The 17,500-nt window shown below is 38.0% G+C and overlaps 1 protein-coding gene across 1 annotated transcript in view; it reads left to right on the plus strand.

Annotated features, from left to right (window-relative positions):
- LOC147338873 (CUB and sushi domain-containing protein 1-like) overlaps positions 1 to 17,500 on the plus strand; it is a 451,030-nt gene that overhangs the window by 304,777 nt on the left and 128,753 nt on the right. The window contains exons 15-20 of the mRNA XM_086285727.1: positions 3,445 to 3,585; positions 7,558 to 7,679; positions 7,812 to 7,884; positions 8,981 to 9,119; positions 13,661 to 13,848; positions 13,964 to 14,152. Of these exons, the coding sequence (XP_086141853.1) occupies positions 3,445 to 3,585; positions 7,558 to 7,679; positions 7,812 to 7,884; positions 8,981 to 9,119; positions 13,661 to 13,848; positions 13,964 to 14,152 (852 nt within the window). The remainder of the gene's footprint in view (positions 1 to 3,444; positions 3,586 to 7,557; positions 7,680 to 7,811; positions 7,885 to 8,980; positions 9,120 to 13,660; positions 13,849 to 13,963; positions 14,153 to 17,500) is intronic.

Genomic DNA, 17,500 nt, shown 5'->3' on the forward strand with positions numbered 1-17,500 from the left:
TGATTGTGAAAGCTGATGGAAAGATGTACGGTGAGAAGGCAGAGTGTTTGGCAACCTGGTGTTGCCATCGTGCAAGGCCACGATGCTTCAAAAGACAGCATATGCTCGCCGAAGCAGTTTTATCCAAATAATATCATCAGAATCTAATATAATCTAAGAAAATGAAATTCATAATTGGTGAGATTTAAATAGTATTTCCATTTTCAGTGCTCTCTTTGCCACGTATATAAAATAAATAATTGTGGATATTTGTAAAAAAAAAAAAAATATATATATATATATATATATGTCATTTCATCACTTTCAGTTGAGAAATAAATTACAAGGTGATTTTCTGATATGCCCTGCCAGACTTTCAGGAATCTGCCACCTGATGCAATCTGGCATCATCCTCAGTATTTAAGCCAAACCTTGTGCTCCACAACTGACCAGGACTACTGTGGGGATCACGCAATTTGACTCTTTCATCTGAGTTCTGCAGATGTGCTAATGCAATGTGTTCGGTTGTGTAATAATAATAAAAAATGGATCATAGTTTTAAATGGTTACAAATGGAGTTGACGTGTACATTACACTATAGAGATGTTCTTATGAAATTATTATTGTGCTACAAGCAAAAGCACATGATCACGCTGCTGGCCTAAAATAAGTCACATTGCAGATTTATGCGATATATGTTTAATATTTATTGAAATTCACCACGTGATAAGGAATCATTGTAAAATTTCAACATTTGTGTTTAAATCCCTCCAGTCTCCGCAAAGTTTCCAATGTATTGGAATACTTAAGCACAATGTTTTAGGTATCTGTAATTTACTTAAGTAGTTTTGACGTGTGCAAAAGTCGGGGGGGGGGGTATTTTTTTCCACAATACCCGGAAACAGGTATCCTTAAGTTGTGGTTGCAGTACTTCGGCATCTATCTACCCTGCTGAAGAGGAGCCCTTTTTTTTAAAGGGCAGGTCATTTCAAATTATTGTGAGTTCAACAAAGATCAGTGTGTTTGCGGATGTTTGTTGAGCCGTCGCCGTTGCATTTGAAATTTGTCAATTGCAGAGAGGTTTGTCGTACAGTGTGTTGCTAGCTAAAGGTCCAGCTGCTGTATATCCCAGAGAGAGAAAAGATAGAGGGCTAACTTCACTCAGAGATAGAGAAAGATAAGAAACACAAGGGAGGAGAGGAAGAAGAGAGGTCAGATTTATAGGTAAGGACTACTCAGTGGTCTTTGAATATGTGACATCATGCTTTTTTCATATTGTGAAACATGCTGTAAATCAAACTGAGTGGACTAACTGTGTAATTTAAAGGCTGCAAAAAAAATACAGGTTACTGCAGAATAAACAGGTTAGTTGGCTGTACTGTGATGGATTTAAAGTAAAGAACTGTGTGTGACTGGTGCACAGTATCTGTGGTTTCATGCTCAGAGTTGGGTTACATCAAGTGTAGCAGAGTAGATTTTAGATGATGATGCTTAGATTCATTGACTGAAATCCACCTTCATACCAATTTTATACCATTTAGAAAAAAAAAAGACAGCCAGTCAGTGTAGAGGATAGAAATCAGCCAAGACAACTCATGAAACATCTGCTGACATCTAGTTGAATTCAGTTGTGTATGTCCACAAAGAGCAGGAGGTCAGCTGACCACAGTCTGTACACTAAGAAAATCTGTTGGAGCTCTTAATAGAAATCATTGTGAGTTATGATTCTTTTGTCCACACTGAGCATTATCTGCACCTGCTGAATTCCACTTGAACCATTGACTATACACATTTTCCTGTTTTCTGTTTCCTCTGAAGAGCTACTTTTACTTTCTTACTTTGAAAACATTTCAGAGCCTGTACTTTTTTTCTTTTACTTACTTGTACTCAGTACAACTTTTACTGGAGTATTTTTAACAGTAGTGTTTGTACCGAATACTGTATAAAAAGTATTAAGTGCAGAATGTCTGTACTTTTTCCATCTCTGTATAAAGCCCCTTTATTTTTGTCTTTGTAGATCCATACGTTCCCATACTTTTCTTTAAAGGCCTGTTTGTACCACTGTGGTTATATATCTGGTTCAAAACATAAGACATTGAGCCACATGAACAAGGGAAATTTATAGCTGTCCATGACCACAATAATTACCACCTGTGTATTTCTCTTACCCATGCACCAGAGACTGCAGATGTTTCCTGTGACTTGTTATATTCTTTCATTACCATTTTGGGATCCTTTTTTATAGAGTATATGTACATATCCCAGTGATCTCAACCTGGAAAGTTGCTTTTCTATGTGCTGTAGTCCAGTTTTTATGACACTCCCCCCTGATTCTGTCGTTGCTGCTTGGATCACTGGGGAGCGCACTGAAGAGTAGAATATCTTCTTCCAAACAAAAGTTTATAACTACTTTTTGCAGTAAATGGTCTGATGCTGTGACACAAATGTCTTAGACAGACCTGAGGTGATGTATGATTACAGCAGTACAGGCGAAGGGGTGGAAGTTTCAGACTATTCAACTCATATAGAGTGCGTCCTTTTATGACTGTCTAGTGATACCTCAGTGTTGGAGCACACTGAAACATACCAGCTAAGTTATGCTATTCATTGCAATGATGTACCCTGAGGGGATGATGAGTACTTGGAACAAGATAATGCTCCTTCCCATGGTGATGGAATTGTCCGGAAATGCATGGTTCAATACTCATTGAGGTGCAATACCATCAATGACCCAGACACCACAGTCACCTGATATTAGTCTCTTGGGCATTCACTCAAATGCAGCATCTGTACAAAAGAGCTTCTATGTATCATCTTTTGGCAAGCATGACACACTAATGTGTGTCTGGTTTCCTTTTATACTCGGATCTTCAGGTTTCTTGCTTGTTATTTGGATCAATGCGATAGTGCACAGGTGTTGCTTTCATGCTATGAGTGTTCAAAATTGGAAATTGGAAATAATCTTCGAGATAGGTGTCCTCGGGATAATGCCATTTTTGTTCAGTTAACAAGTTAAAGCAAGTTATCCTTCAGCGGCCTATAGTTAACATTGACATTTTAACAGACTTTTCTTGTTGTTCTCATTAAAACTCACAACAGTTGTTAGGCTTTACCAGGACCAGCTTAATCATTTACATTCATTTAGATTGTCAGTTATTTGAATGTCAATAATTTGTTACACCATGAATACATTTCATACTTTGGCACTTCTACTTCTAATGCTTAAATAAAGCATTATGTGCTTATCATGCATATTAGTAAGCATTTAGCAAGTGTGTCAGGAACTGCTAAATCATCTCAGTGTTTTGTTTTCTCTTAACCCTAATTACACCTAATTCACCTCTTTGAGCTCCCTTGGGATGAGCCTTTCTCTTTCCAAGTCTGGCCTGATTTTATACAGGATAAATTAGATAAGCAATATTAAATGTCTCTCTAAAATAATGTTTAAATTGTGCTTGATTTTAGGTCTGTCTGAGCCAACAACATTTGGGACATTCTCAGGAAAAGATGTTCCATCACAGATCGCCTCAAACGGTCACATCATGAGACTGGAATTTCAGTCTGATCATTCAAATACTGGGAAGGGCTTCAATATCAGCTATACCAGTAAGTATCAACTACCTACTTATTGCTCAGTCCATTTGTTGTTTAGGCCGTAGTAAACACCCTTAGCTTACTAAGTCACTGGGGGAAAATGTGCAATCTCAACCAGTTGGTGAGCGGTTACTGGAGGTTGCAAACAAAGAGACTAGTCAGTAGCCCACTGGCACTAGGAAAAATCTGTGCTTCTACAGTGGTCCCTGGAGACTGACACTAGGTGAAATCGGTTGCAAAGTGGTATGAATTGTGCACTGAAAACCTTCTTTGTTGCCTGCAGATTACTGTGATTGCTTGTAGTTTGCATGGAAGATGCAGATTTGTCTGCAAAAACTCAGAAACTCTTGTGAAAAGCATGATGAAAACCAGAAATGGATTTGCATTGAAGTAAAGATGCACCATTTGAAATGTGTTGGTGGATGTCCTCTATTTCGGCTCTCTGCTGCAATTTTTTCCCATTTTTCAGCTACTCCGTGAGTAGTTATTGAGTATTAGCAGAAAGATCTGTGTCTTCTGTGCATACTGCAGTGACTATGATAGTCTACTAGTCACAAAGAGGATTTGGGGTAGCAGCCTCTTTGCAACCAACCAAATATCCATTAAGATCTCTACCAGCGTACTACCTCATTGTTGTATTTGAATTTGGTTTAAATTTTTTTAAGTAACTGTCATTTTTTTCCCAGCAGTTCTTCTGACAAATGACAGCATGTTGTTTTGACACTTTGACAAATTTTTATTAAGAATACTTCCAGGGTCACTTCAGTGGAGTTTTGATAGCCGAAATTTGTTAAACAATACGGACATTCCAACAGTAAAACTGAGATGCAACACTTCTACCACCATGTAATCAGAGACAAAAGCAGAAATCAGTTGTCAACATACTGCTATACATTATGTTCTAGGGTAGATCCTAGCGAGTGTCCCTTTTTTTAAACAAATGATTTACTGATTATCAAGCTGAGTATTGCTATGTAACTCAATGCACATCTTTAAAACATATAAGCTACATTTACAACTAAATTCTGAGGATTTGCTTCCGGAGCTTGTTGTATAGCTAGTATCTTCATATACTAGTTAAGATCCATATTAAATATAGCTCAGAGTAAAATACCTTTTCATATGCTAACCACCTCAGAATGGCACTTCGTTATGATTAATATAATACCGACATCAGCATTACTGCACCTGATGTTACCTTAACCTGTCCTGTTTGACTTCTTCTGCTTGACTGATCCTATATGGTAAATGGCCTGTATTTGTACAGCGCTTTACTAGTCCCTAAGGACTCCAAAGCACTTTACACATCCAGTCATCCACCCATTCACACACACATTCACACACTGGTGATGGCAAGCTACATATGCATATCTTACTTTCACCCAGTTAAGCCTGTCCCATTGTCAGAGTTTGAACCCAGCTACTCCATCCTGTATATTTATCCACTCTAAGCTGAACTAGTTCTGCCTGAGTGATTCAGATTCATTCAGTGTGATTACCATGCACTTCTGCACCATTTCACACACTGCCTCCCAAATGACCTTGTCTTTGGCTCTTCCTTTAGAGGTGGCATTTGACAAATGAAAATAGTGTGTGTGTGTGTGTGTGTGTGTGTGTGTTTTAACCTAGTGAAAAAAAACTGAGCATAATAAATAACAAAGTGTACTATTTCAAATCCTAACACAAATGAAAGGTTTGATGCACCTCAAACGAAAAATTAATATGTAGTTAAATAAAAATCATATTAAATTAAATGCCTCTCAAACTTTTTACCTGGCAGAAAAGAAAAATGCTGAAATACATTCATATAGTTTTTAGTGGTGAAACTTTTTGAAAATGTAATTTGAAAACCTGATGACATAAATTCTACACTGGGACTTAAAAATATCAAACATATTGTGCTGTTTCAGTAATTTGGTCTATTAACATTTTAATGCATATATGAATATCAAGAGGTTATGCTGTGGGTATATTTATATGAATTGTGTTAGAAACTCAAGAATGAATGCAAGACTGTGCAGTTATTTGGTGAAAGCGGTGCACTGGGAGCCAATAACTGTTCGCAGATTTGAATCTATCCTACAAATAAATTGATCCTATATATTATGAGGACATCATGCGTAAAAATGTGCTTTAGCCTATGACAGCTAAGGTTATTAATGATATATTTAAAATGGAATATATCCAAATTCTGTTTTTAATCACTTTCAGAGGAAGATGATCATTTCCAAAAAACAATTTTGACCTTATATATGTTCACTTTTTGTTTCTTTAACAATTTGTTTTAAACTAAACCATACTTTGGGCAAAAAGAGACTGGACTCACTATTGTCCATTGAGGTAGAAAGTGGAACTACTTGGGTCTAGCTCAGTGGTGTCCAAACCCAGCCCTCGAGGGTCGGTATCCTGCAGGTTTTAGATGTGTCCTTGAGCCGTCACAGCTGATTTAAATGGCTAAATTACCTCCTCAACATGTCGTGAAGTTCTCCAGAGGCCTGGTAACGAACTAATCATTTGATTCAGGTGTGTTGACCCAGGGTGAGATCTACAACCTGCAGGACCCGCCCTTGAGGCCTGGAGTTGGCCCATCCCTGACCTAATGAATCAGATGTCCACTTCAACTACAAAACAATGCAAGAATAAATTTATACATGGAACAGATTTAGACTCTTTGGATAAGTAAAAACTCTGAATAAATAAGTCTAGAGTTAGACCAATCTGAGACTTTCCCACATTATACAATATTGTTGACATTCTTGACAGCATTGACATTGTTGACAATATTGTGGACCCAGTGTGAGATCTAAAACCTGCAGGACACCGGCCCTCGAGGCCTGGAGTTGGCCAAGCCTGGTCTAGCTGGTTAGCCTGCTAACTTTAGTGCATATTGCTCCTTAATGTCAAAATTCTTATTTCCTCACTAACTACAGCTAATCTTTAAAATGTTTACATCTTACTAACAAATGGTTTACTCAAAATTTTAAATTACAAAATGCATTCACTGTAAGATGCATAGTTATTCTTATCTGAGGTCAACTATTGAGTTCATCTTTTTTCTGTTATAGCCGAAATATCATTTAGTTTTTATTTTTTCCTTTTTTTTATGCCATATGTTCCTACCTTTCCCTGTCACTATGGCTTCTTCTTAGCTTCTTCAGCCTTAGTTGGCCTTTTTTTCATCTTCTACTGGGTTCAAACCAATGACTGTATTGGTTTAAACATATCATTTGAATATTTTGTATGCTGGCATTTCGTGCTTTTTCTCATACGTATCTTCTAGTTTTTTCTTCCTCTTCTATAATATCAGGTTGTTGAAGGAGTACAAGGGCTACTTTATCTGTGTCTGCCTTTGGCCTATATAGTACTTTCTCTACATGCATATTTGAACACATATTTGAATACTGCTACAAGACTGTATGTAATATACAGTATGTGTGCATTTTTGTTTGTGTACCTGCCATTTCCCTTGTGGCTCTCATTTTTTTCCCTACGTCCTCTCCTTTCTCTCACTGCTCCCATTTCCCTCCATCAGCAGCTAATCAACCTGAGACATGTCCAATCACTGGGTGTGTGCTCTGGGTGGGATCAGGTTAATCTCTGGAATGGGGATAATATAAGCTTAACATGACAAGGTTGAGTCCACATAAAGATAATTCCATTCCCATATTTCCATATCAGTGGAGATGTCACATTCACTGACAGTGATACAGCAGCGGTTTCATTTTTTTCCTCTGGCAGAACCAATTTTTCGGTATTAAAATAAATTGAAAAAACTGGTAAAAACTGCTCAAATGAATAAATATGCATACATATTTTGAACCACTTAACCAGAGTGTAGTTGCAATCTGCCAGCTTTCTCTTTTTTTCAGATTACGTCTTTGTTCTTTCCTTTTCAAATTAATTTGCCTTTGTTTGATACAGTAATTCAATCTTATGTGTCTTAGCCCCAGTTTTAACTTTTCTCTGGTTATTTTCTCTCTGTAGCATTTGGTCAGAATGAATGTCATGACCCAGGAGTCCCAGTAAATGGTCAGAGGTACGGTGACCAGTTTCAGCTTGGCAGCTCAGTGGCGTTTCGCTGTGATCAAGGATTCATTCGGACTCAGGTAATAATCATTTGAAAGTATCATTATCACACTTTTTAACACAATTTTGAAATGATTGTCATAATCGGTGTCCATAGTTGTGTGGTAAAACCTAGTATAAATGTAACCTTTCTTTAAATCGTGTATTTCCAGGGGTCCGATCAGGTCACCTGCATTATTCAGGATGGAAATGTTGTCTGGTCTGCAGCTGTACCTCGCTGTGAAGGTAAACCTAAGCAGACACCTACACATAAGAACTGTTTACTGTATATAGGAGTATAATGTTCCACAAAACATTCAACTATTTTAGCGATTACCATACAGCTCAAGTGTGTTTATGCACCTTTGGAACAATTAAATTTTCTCTTTTAATTGATTTTAGCCTTGCAGTCTGGACACATCATTCTTTCTAAAGAATAATCTTTAAATGAGACTGGAAAATGTTGTATCAAAGCTTTTCAGGGACACATATTCATTTATTTAGACACCGAAAGACAGAGATGTACTATTAGGACAAAATCAAATTGAACATGGGGGGGTCATCTTTTTAACTATGGAGTACGAGAGAATATCATCTCTCCTGTTCTTGAAGATCCCATCCAAAAAAACTGCTCCTTCAGTATGCATTCTGTGTTTTTTTTTTTTCTTTTCTTGCTGAAAGTCTGGATTTATGAGAGCAATCAAATATGCAAAGGTATGAGCTACTTGAAAAGACAAGCCACTGCAAATTATATGTTGTAGCAATGAATAATGAAGAAACCATGAATTCCAGGTCTGGAGTTTTTTATGTTTAATTCAGGTTCTAGACAGACTCAAAATGAATAAGAATAAAAACCGAACATGATACGATGTCTGATATTTCATTTTATTTGAAAGAAACAACTCAACGGGAGATAATTATTGTTTTTTAATGTGTCATAATTGAAATTTTGGAACTGAGCTATAAAGTAGTGATGGTATGTGCCAGTGTTGCTGCCTGCAGCTTGTGCAGGGAAACGGAGTTATTTTTTGGCACCATTTGACACATAAATATATTTAATTCCTCCTATAAATTATAATGTGATAATTATTTTGGGCTTTTTCAAACATCACTAACTCAAAATTGCTTACTGTAGCACATGATGGGCTCACTGTAATTTCTGAAGGTAAATGTTTATGTATGAAATATAGAAATTCAGAGTGGATTAGAATGATAAAATAAACAGAGCAGACAATTAATCTGCTAACTTAATGAAATAGGAGCAATTTACAGACATTTACAAGGAGAAAATGATTAATTTTATTTCCTGTGGTTGTGTGTGGGGGTCTTTGTTTCCATCCAGCTCCCTGTGGAGGGCATCTTACAGCTCCTACAGGTGTTTTGCTATCTCCTGGTTGGCCCTCCTTTTACAAAGACTCTCTGAACTGCCAGTGGGTGATTGAAGCACAAGCAGACCATGCTGTAAAGATACACTTTGACAAGTAAGTGTATTACTCAACTATGCTGTTGACTGATTTGTCAAATGTGTTTGCTCAAAAATTGTTGACATTTGACTGTTAATGGTTAGATAATATGGTACGGTTAGGGAGTGCATTATTTAGTTAATATTTTACTTGGGCAGTCTTTCACATGCAATATAAGGTAGTCAGATATAGATGAGGCTGGTGAGTTACTGCTGCAGTAAATGATTAATGTTGGCTTTTTACATTTTTTTTCTTCTGGAAACAAGCCACAGACAGATGCAGTGTAGCCTGAAACTGCAATAGCAGAAATTTGTCTTTTTGAAATGTGACGTACACGCCGAGTTATCTTCATCGCCTATGAGACATTTCATTTGTGGACGATTCAGCATACTTCTTCTGAAGCAGAGGCTAGTTAATTTTTCATTTAGCTGGTCAGATATAATTATTCAGATACCGCGTTGTTGCAGTGTGTCAGTAGCTCCCAAATCTTGGTTTCTGTTCAACTAGATAGGTTGGTGATATACAACATCCTTTTTCTGGATCATCTACTATTTGATGCTTAGACCCAAAAATCGACTGATTAGGCCCTGTAGCTCCAACTTAATGCAAATGGGTTAATTAGTGTTTAAGTGTTTTAGCTATTTAATAGAATAATTCAATTCAATTCAATTCAATTTTATTTATATAGCGCCAAATCACAACAAAAGTCGCCTCAAGGCGCTTCATAGATACAGAGAAAAACCCAACAATCATATGACCCCCTATGACCAAGCACTTTGGCGACAGTGGCAAGGAAAAACTCCCTTTTAACAGGACGAAACCTCCGGCAGAACCAGGTTCAGGGAGGGGCGGCCATCTGCTGCGACCGGTTGGGGTGAGAGAAGGAAGACAGGATAAAGACATGCTGTGGAAGAGAGACAGAGGTTAATAACAGATATGATTCAATGCAGAGAGGTCTATTAATACATAGTGAGCGAGAAAGGTGACTGGAAAGGAAAAACTCAATGCATCAAGGGAATCCCCCGGCAGCCTACATCTATTGCAGCATAACTAAGGGAGGATTCAGGGTCACCTGGTCCAGCCCTAACTATATGCTTTAGCAAAAAGGAAAGTTTTAAGCCTAATCTTAAAAGTAGAGATAGTGTCTGACTCCCGAATCCAAACTGGAAGCTGGTTCCACAGAAGAGGGGCCTGAAAACTGAAGGCTCTCCCTCCCATTCTACTTTTAAATACTCTAGGAACAACAAGTAGGCCTGCAGAGCGAGAGCGAAGTGCTCTAATAGGGTGATATGGTACTACAAGGTCATTAAGATAAGATGGGGCCTGATTATTTAAGACCTTGTATGTGAGGAGCAGGATTTTGAATTCAATTCTGGATTTAACAGGAAGCCAATGAAGGGAAGCCAAAACAGGAGAAATATGCTCTCTCTTTCTAGTCCCTGTCAGGACTCTTGCTGCAGCATTTTGGATTAGCTGAAGGCTTTTCAGTGAGTTTTTTGGACATCCTGATAATAATGAATTACAGTAGTCCAGCCTGGAAGTTATAAATGCATGAACTAGTTTTTCAGCGTCACTCTGAGACAGGATATTTCTAATTTTAGAGATGTTGCGCAAATGGAAGAACGCAGTCTTACATATTTGTTTAATATGCATTGAAGGATATGTCCTGGTCAAAAATGACTCCAAGGTTCCTCACCGCGTTACTGGAGGCCAAGGTAATGCCATCCTGAGTAAGAATCTGGTTAGATACCATATTTCCAAGCTTTTCAGGGCCGAGTACAATAACCTCAGTTTTATCTGAATTAAGAAGCAGAAAGTTAGCGGCCATCCAGGTCTTTATGTCTTTAAGACATTCCTGCAGTTTAACTAATTGGTGTGTGTTATCTGGCTTCATGGGTAGATAGAGCTGGGTGTCATCTGCATAGCAGTGAAAATGTATGCTATGTCTTCTAATGATGCTGCCTAAGGGAAGCATATATAATGTAAACAGAATTGGTCCTAGCACTGAACCCTGTGGAACTCCATAATTAACCTCAGTGTGTGAAGAGGACTCTCCATTTACATGCACAAATTGGAGTCTATTAGATAGATATGATACAAACCACTGCAGTGCAGTACCTGTAATACCTACAGCATGTTCTAATCGCTCTAATAGGATATTATGGTCAACAGTATCGAATGCTGCACTGAGGTCTAGCAGGACAAGCACAGAGATGAGTCCACTGTCAGAGGCCATAAGAAGATCATTTGTAACCTTCACTAAAGCTGTTTCTGTGCTGTGATGAACTCTGAAACCTGACTGAAACTCTTCAAATAAGCCATTCCTCTGCAGATGATCTGTTAGCTGTTTGACAACTACTCTTTCAAGGATTTTTGATATGAAAGGAAGGTTGGAGATTGGCCTATAATTAGCTAAGACTGCTGGGTCTAGAGATGGCTTTTTGAGTAAAGGTTTAACTACAGCCAGCTTGAAGGCCTGTGGTACATAGCCGATCATTAGAGATAGGTTGATCATATTTAAGATCGAAGAATTAATTAATGGCAGGACTTCTTTGAGCAGTTTTGTAGGAATGGGGTCTAAAAGACACGTTGATGGTTTGGAGGAAGTAATTATTGAAGTTAACTCAGAAAGATCAATTGGAGAAAAATAGTCTAACTTAACATCAATGGTACTAAGAGTAGCTGTAAATAATATTACATCTGTGGGATGATTATTGGTAATTTTTTCTCTAATGATAAAAATTTTATTTGTGAAGAAGTTCATGGAGTCATTACTAGTTAACGTTAAAGGGATGGTTGGCTCAAAAGAGCTCTGACTTTTTGTCAGCCTGGCTACAGTGCTGAAGAGAAACCTGGGGTTGTTCTTATTTTCTTCAATCAGTGATGAATAGTAAGATGTTCTGGCTTTGCGGAGGGCTTTCTTATAAAGCAGCAAACTATTTCTCCAGGCTAAATGATGATCCTCTAAATTTGTGACACGCCATTTCCTCTCCAGATTACGAGTCATCTGCTTTAGGGTACGTGTTTGAGAATTATACTACGGAGTCAGGTACTTCTGATTAGAGACCTTAGTTTTCACAGGACCTACAGTATCCAGAGTCGTACGTAGTGAGGAGGTGAAATTATTAACAAGATAATCGACCTCTGTTGGGGTAGTGTTCAGATAGCTGCTCTGCTCTATGTTGGTACAGGGCATTGAAGATGATAACAGTGGGTGGATTATATTCTTAAACTTAGTTACAGCACTTTCAGAAAGACATCTACTTTGATAAAGTCTACTCTCCACCGCTGTGTAATCAATTATTGTAAATGTAAATGTTATCAGGAAATGATCAGACAGGAGAGGGTTTTCAGGAAACACTGTTAAATGTTCAGTTTCTATGCCATATGTTAAAACAAGATCTAGAGTGTGATTAAAGTGGTGGGTGGGTTCTTTTACATTTTGAGAAAAACCAATTGAGTCTAATAACAGATTAAATGCCATGTTGAGGCTGTCATTTTTAGCATCTACATGGATGTTAAAATCACCCACAATAATTATTTTATCTGAGCTCAGAACTAAATCCAATAAAAAGTCTGTGAAATCAGAGAGAACTCTGTGTAAGGCCCAGGTGGACGATAGATGATAACAAGTAAGACTGGTTTCTGAGTTTCACAGCTGGGGTGGACAATGTTAAGCATCAGGCTTTCAAATGAATTAAAAGTCTGTCTTGGTCTTTCATTAATTAATAGGCTGGTGTGAAAAATTGCTGCCACACCGCCCCCTCGGCCTGTGCTTCGAGATTTCTGGTAGTTAGAATGACTCGGGGGTGTTGATTCATTTAAACTAACAGAATCATCCTGCTGCAACCAGGTTTCTGTAAGGCAGAGTAAATCAATTTGTTGATCAATTATTAAGTCATGTACTAACAGAGACTTGGAGGAGAGAGACCTAATATTTAATAATCCACATTTCACTGTTTTACTCTTTGGTCCAGAGTACTGTATTGTTCTTTCTTTGTAATTGTTTATATTTAAGTTGTTTGTTGCTGGTTTTTAGTTTGTTTTTTTGTCTTTTTGGAAGCTGACACAGTCTCTATGGAGATGGGTTTTTGGGGGGGTAGCAGGAGGAGAGAAGCTGCAGAGAGGCGTGTAAGACTGCAACTCTGCTTCCTGGTCCCAACTCTGGATAGTCATATTTTGGGGGGTTTAATAAATTTGTCCATATTTCTAGAAATGAGAGCTGCTCCATCCAAAGTGGGATGGATGCCGTCTCTCCTAACAAGACCAGGTTTCCTCCAGAAGGTTTGCCAATTATCTATGAAGCCCACATCATTTCTGGGACACCACTCAGACAGTCAGCAATAGGTGTGACTGATTGATTGCTTACATATCAGTCAAGTTTCTTATATGGTAGTACTTTGTTATAGCTCAGTGTTTTGTTTTGTTTTTGCCTACAGTGGATAAATTGTGCAAAATGAACAATATTGGCGAGTTTCTCTTTTTTCAGCGTTGGAATTTATTAACATGTATAACTTGCAGTTGTGAATTTCATGTGCGTGTTTTTTTTGTTTCTCTAGGTTCCAGACAGAAGTCAACTATGACACACTGGAGATCAGGGATGGCCCCTCAGCATCCTCTCTCCTGATCGGCGAATACCATGGTACCCAAGCGCCTCATTTCCTGATTTCCACATCAAACTTCCTGTTCCTGTTGTTCACTACAGACAACAGCCGCTCTGCCACAGGCTTCAGCATCAGATATGAAAGTAAGTCTAAATGACTGATAGACTGAAATGCCTGGTAGACACACTCGAAATTGCTTACAGACGCAAATACACTCAACCTTTTGACACTGCGGCGGTTGTGTGATGTGATTTTCAGGTGTGAAAATGGAGTCAGACTCGTGTCTTGATCCTGGTATCCCAGTGAATGGTCGTCGCCATGGCAGCAGCTTTTCCATTGGCTCTCGTGTGTCATTTACATGTGACCCGGGATACACACTTAGCGATCAGGAGCCAATTGTTTGCGAGCAGAATCATCAGTGGAGTCACGCTCTTCCCAGTTGTGATGGTTAGTATCTTCTTTTATTTTATTTGATCTCTTACAGGAATTACCCTGTAGCGTGAGTAATACAATCAGGGGCGAATGCTGTTCTCTCGTGACTCACCTCACACATAGTTTCACATTCTCTAAACATGGAAAAGAGTAAAAAAACGTTGTCAACATACAGCACATACTGACAGAGCAGGCCATTGTGGTTTGGGGTTTGTTTTCTTTTAACTAAAGACATTGCCCAGTTTTTGCCTCCAGAAGTGCTTAGTTGGGAGAACAGCTTGAAATAGCTTTATAAATACACCTCTCAAGCCAAAAGCTGCATTAAATGCTTTCATTGGCAAAATAAGTCATCTTGAGCTGAATTTAATTCTGGCCAAATTGTTGTTTGATTGATTATGTGTGTTTTAGAGTTGATGTTTTTAATTCTCCAACTGAATATTGCAACTAAGAAATAGTAGCCACCACAGTCTTTTGTAGGGATTTTTATCTAATCATTTTATTTACACTGGAAATCAATGTATGAGCTCTTTTTTAAGTTAATCTGGCACTACAGGAAAAGTTGAAATTGCATCTTGCTTTGATAGACTTTTGAAAGATTGCTAAATATCAGACTTTGTTATACTATTTAGCACTTTTCTTACAATCCATCTCAACTATAACTATATACATCTCTGTCTTTCGGTGTCTAAATAAATGAATATGTGTCCTTGAAAAGCTTTGGTACAGCATGTGCCAGTCTCATTTAAAGATTATTCTTTAGAAAGAATGATGTGTCCAAACTGCAAGGCTAAAATAAATTAAAAGAGAAAATTTAATTGTTCCAAAGGTGCATAAACACACTTGTGTTCGCTGCACCTTGGACAGGGCTCCATTCTATCACTTGGCTACAACATACAGGCAGATGCACACTGAACTTGACATCTGCTGTATGTACATTTTCTCTGAAGATCTAGAGACACTGTTTTTTTCACTCATGTTCAATCCTGTCCTCATAGCTAAACATTTTTAAGGGAATGTTTTTTTGTTTGTTAAGCCACTTACCACTGACATATGAATCATTCAAAAAATAAAATAAGCCTCTAACTCAGGGGACAGCTTTGTGTCTACACATAACAGACAATATAAAGTAGCAAGGAGGCAGTTTTTAAATTGCACCTTTAAGCACTTTGTTACTAGCAGCCTAGTGCAAAAACACATCATTTGTCAATTTCAGTCAGTTGATGCTGTCAAAACAAGTGGATTCTGAACTCAAAAAAGTACAGTTAAACTTTCCTCTACCATGTGATAAAGCAGGTAGAGGAAAGCAGCTTCCTTTTTCAGCATTGCAAACAAGACAGAACATATCAATCATGGACTGGCCTCCCCAGAGCGTTGATGTCAATATTATTGAAGCAATGTGGGATCATCTTGACAGAGAACAGAACTAAATCTGGCCAACATCCAAAGAAGAGCTTTAAATGTCCTTCAAGAACCTTGGAGGACTATTCCTGAAAACTACCTAGATTCATTAAAAGTACGCTTGCTCAAGAGAGTTCAGGCTGTGTTGAGGAATAAAGGTGGTCATAACCAAATATTGACATTCATGCTCACTGAAGTTGCACAGAAACTTCTTTTGTGTTTCCTTATGTTGGCGCAATTTTGCATGCACTTTAATAAATCTCTATCCGTATTCTCCATTTGGTAGCAAAAAGTAAAGAATTGATGGGTGGCTCAAGATTTCTGCAGATTACTGTTTATACTAAATTTTCTGCGTGGTCACTTCATTTCTACACTGACCCTGAACATTGAAACCTCGTTTGAATATCAACACAAAATACAGGAGACTAAAGATGGAAGAGGCAGAAAAGAGGATCAGTCTGTGTCAGAGGTAAAAGACATTTGAAAGGGAAGGTGCTTTCAGTGACACCAGTAGCTACTTTCCTTCATAGCAGAATATTGAAGAAAAAAAAGTCTGTTCTCTCACTTCTGCCTTTTGCCCTTTAACTTTTTGCAACAGACAGCTGTAATTGAGCAAACAGTCTTCACTCCCACCACAATGACTCAAGCTGGACATTTAGCCTTTGTGAACTTATTTAGGTCAATAGAAATTACTGAAACAGATGCTCCCTGGCTATTCAAAGGGCTTCCTAGTGAGCGTTTTTCCACAGCTTATGCTATGGTGGGAGTTAAACAAACAGCATCTCATCTGCTCTGCCAATTGAACATAATCAAATATGAAAATGAAAGGATATCACAAGTTAGGAGTAAGTTCATGGCAAAGCAATCTATGTCATACTTGCAGCCATGTAAGGCAAATAGTTTTAAACCGGCACTGTGACATTTTCAATTTTCAGCCAGGCATGCCACTGAATGAGACAGCTGTCACATTATAAGACACGTTATTTCAGAATGGCACTTTTCTGAAATGGTGTGTAAGACTTGACTTAATGTAATGTGAGATATAGTGTGCTTTTGGGCAAAGATCACAGTGGAATTATGTGTTAAGTATATTATTACACTACTGAAATTTAGATTAATCACACTTGGCTGCATGTTGTGGAAGTGTGGGACAAAACAACAAGTCTTGCAAATACTGAGCAAACCTACAATATCTACTCACAAAATTCTTGGTTATTCTATTTAAAAGAGCAAAGAAATCATCTTTAAGCTCTCCCACAGGCATGCTGGAAGCGATTCATACACACACTCGCACTCATTAATGGCAATAATGTTATTTACAGGACAGTCTCAGAGGCACAGTTAACATTTCATACACACTACATTACACAGACAGCACTGCATTTAAAATAAAAAGCAAAATGACATGTCATCACCCCCCCAGGCATGCAGGCACCATTCCCTTTCAGTAATGCCAGAACGTCTATTCAACACAAACTATTCATCTTATTCCTGCAGGTCAGTTAAATCACCAAACAGATAACACTGGCTGCTCTTTTATGTGTCAGGAAGAGTATTGAAGGGGTGCTGTGACATTTTAAAGCATGCAGTTGGTGCCAAGACAACAACTTGTTAGAAGTGACCAAAGTTAGAGAATCACTTAAGAAGACTAAGAATGTATTTAAAGACTAAGAAAAGGGAAGGAGGAGGAATGATGCTGAAAACTGATATGCTATCTCTATATATTTATCTCTCCTCTCTGAAAACCAAGCAGCTCTTTCTTTAGAATCCAGCCTCTTTCTGTTTCATTTTTTTTTTTTTTTGTTGGTCATGAATCGTCTCTCTTTCTTGTCACATTCTTTCTATGCATTGTTATACACCTCACAGTTTCTCACACACATTTTCTTAACGATCTCTCTCTCTCTCTTTTCACACACAGATGATTAGGACCACCAAAGTATGAACCGTTACACACGTTACATACAT

Source organism: Aulonocara sp. 'chitande type north' Nkhata Bay, linkage group LG1, assembly GCF_057382095.1.
Source record: "Aulonocara sp. 'chitande type north' Nkhata Bay isolate Kocher_YH1m ecotype deep benthic linkage group LG1, A_spYH_male_GT1.1, whole genome shotgun sequence".
Classification (NCBI taxonomy): Eukaryota; Metazoa; Chordata; class Actinopteri; order Cichliformes; family Cichlidae; genus Aulonocara; species Aulonocara sp. 'chitande type north' Nkhata Bay.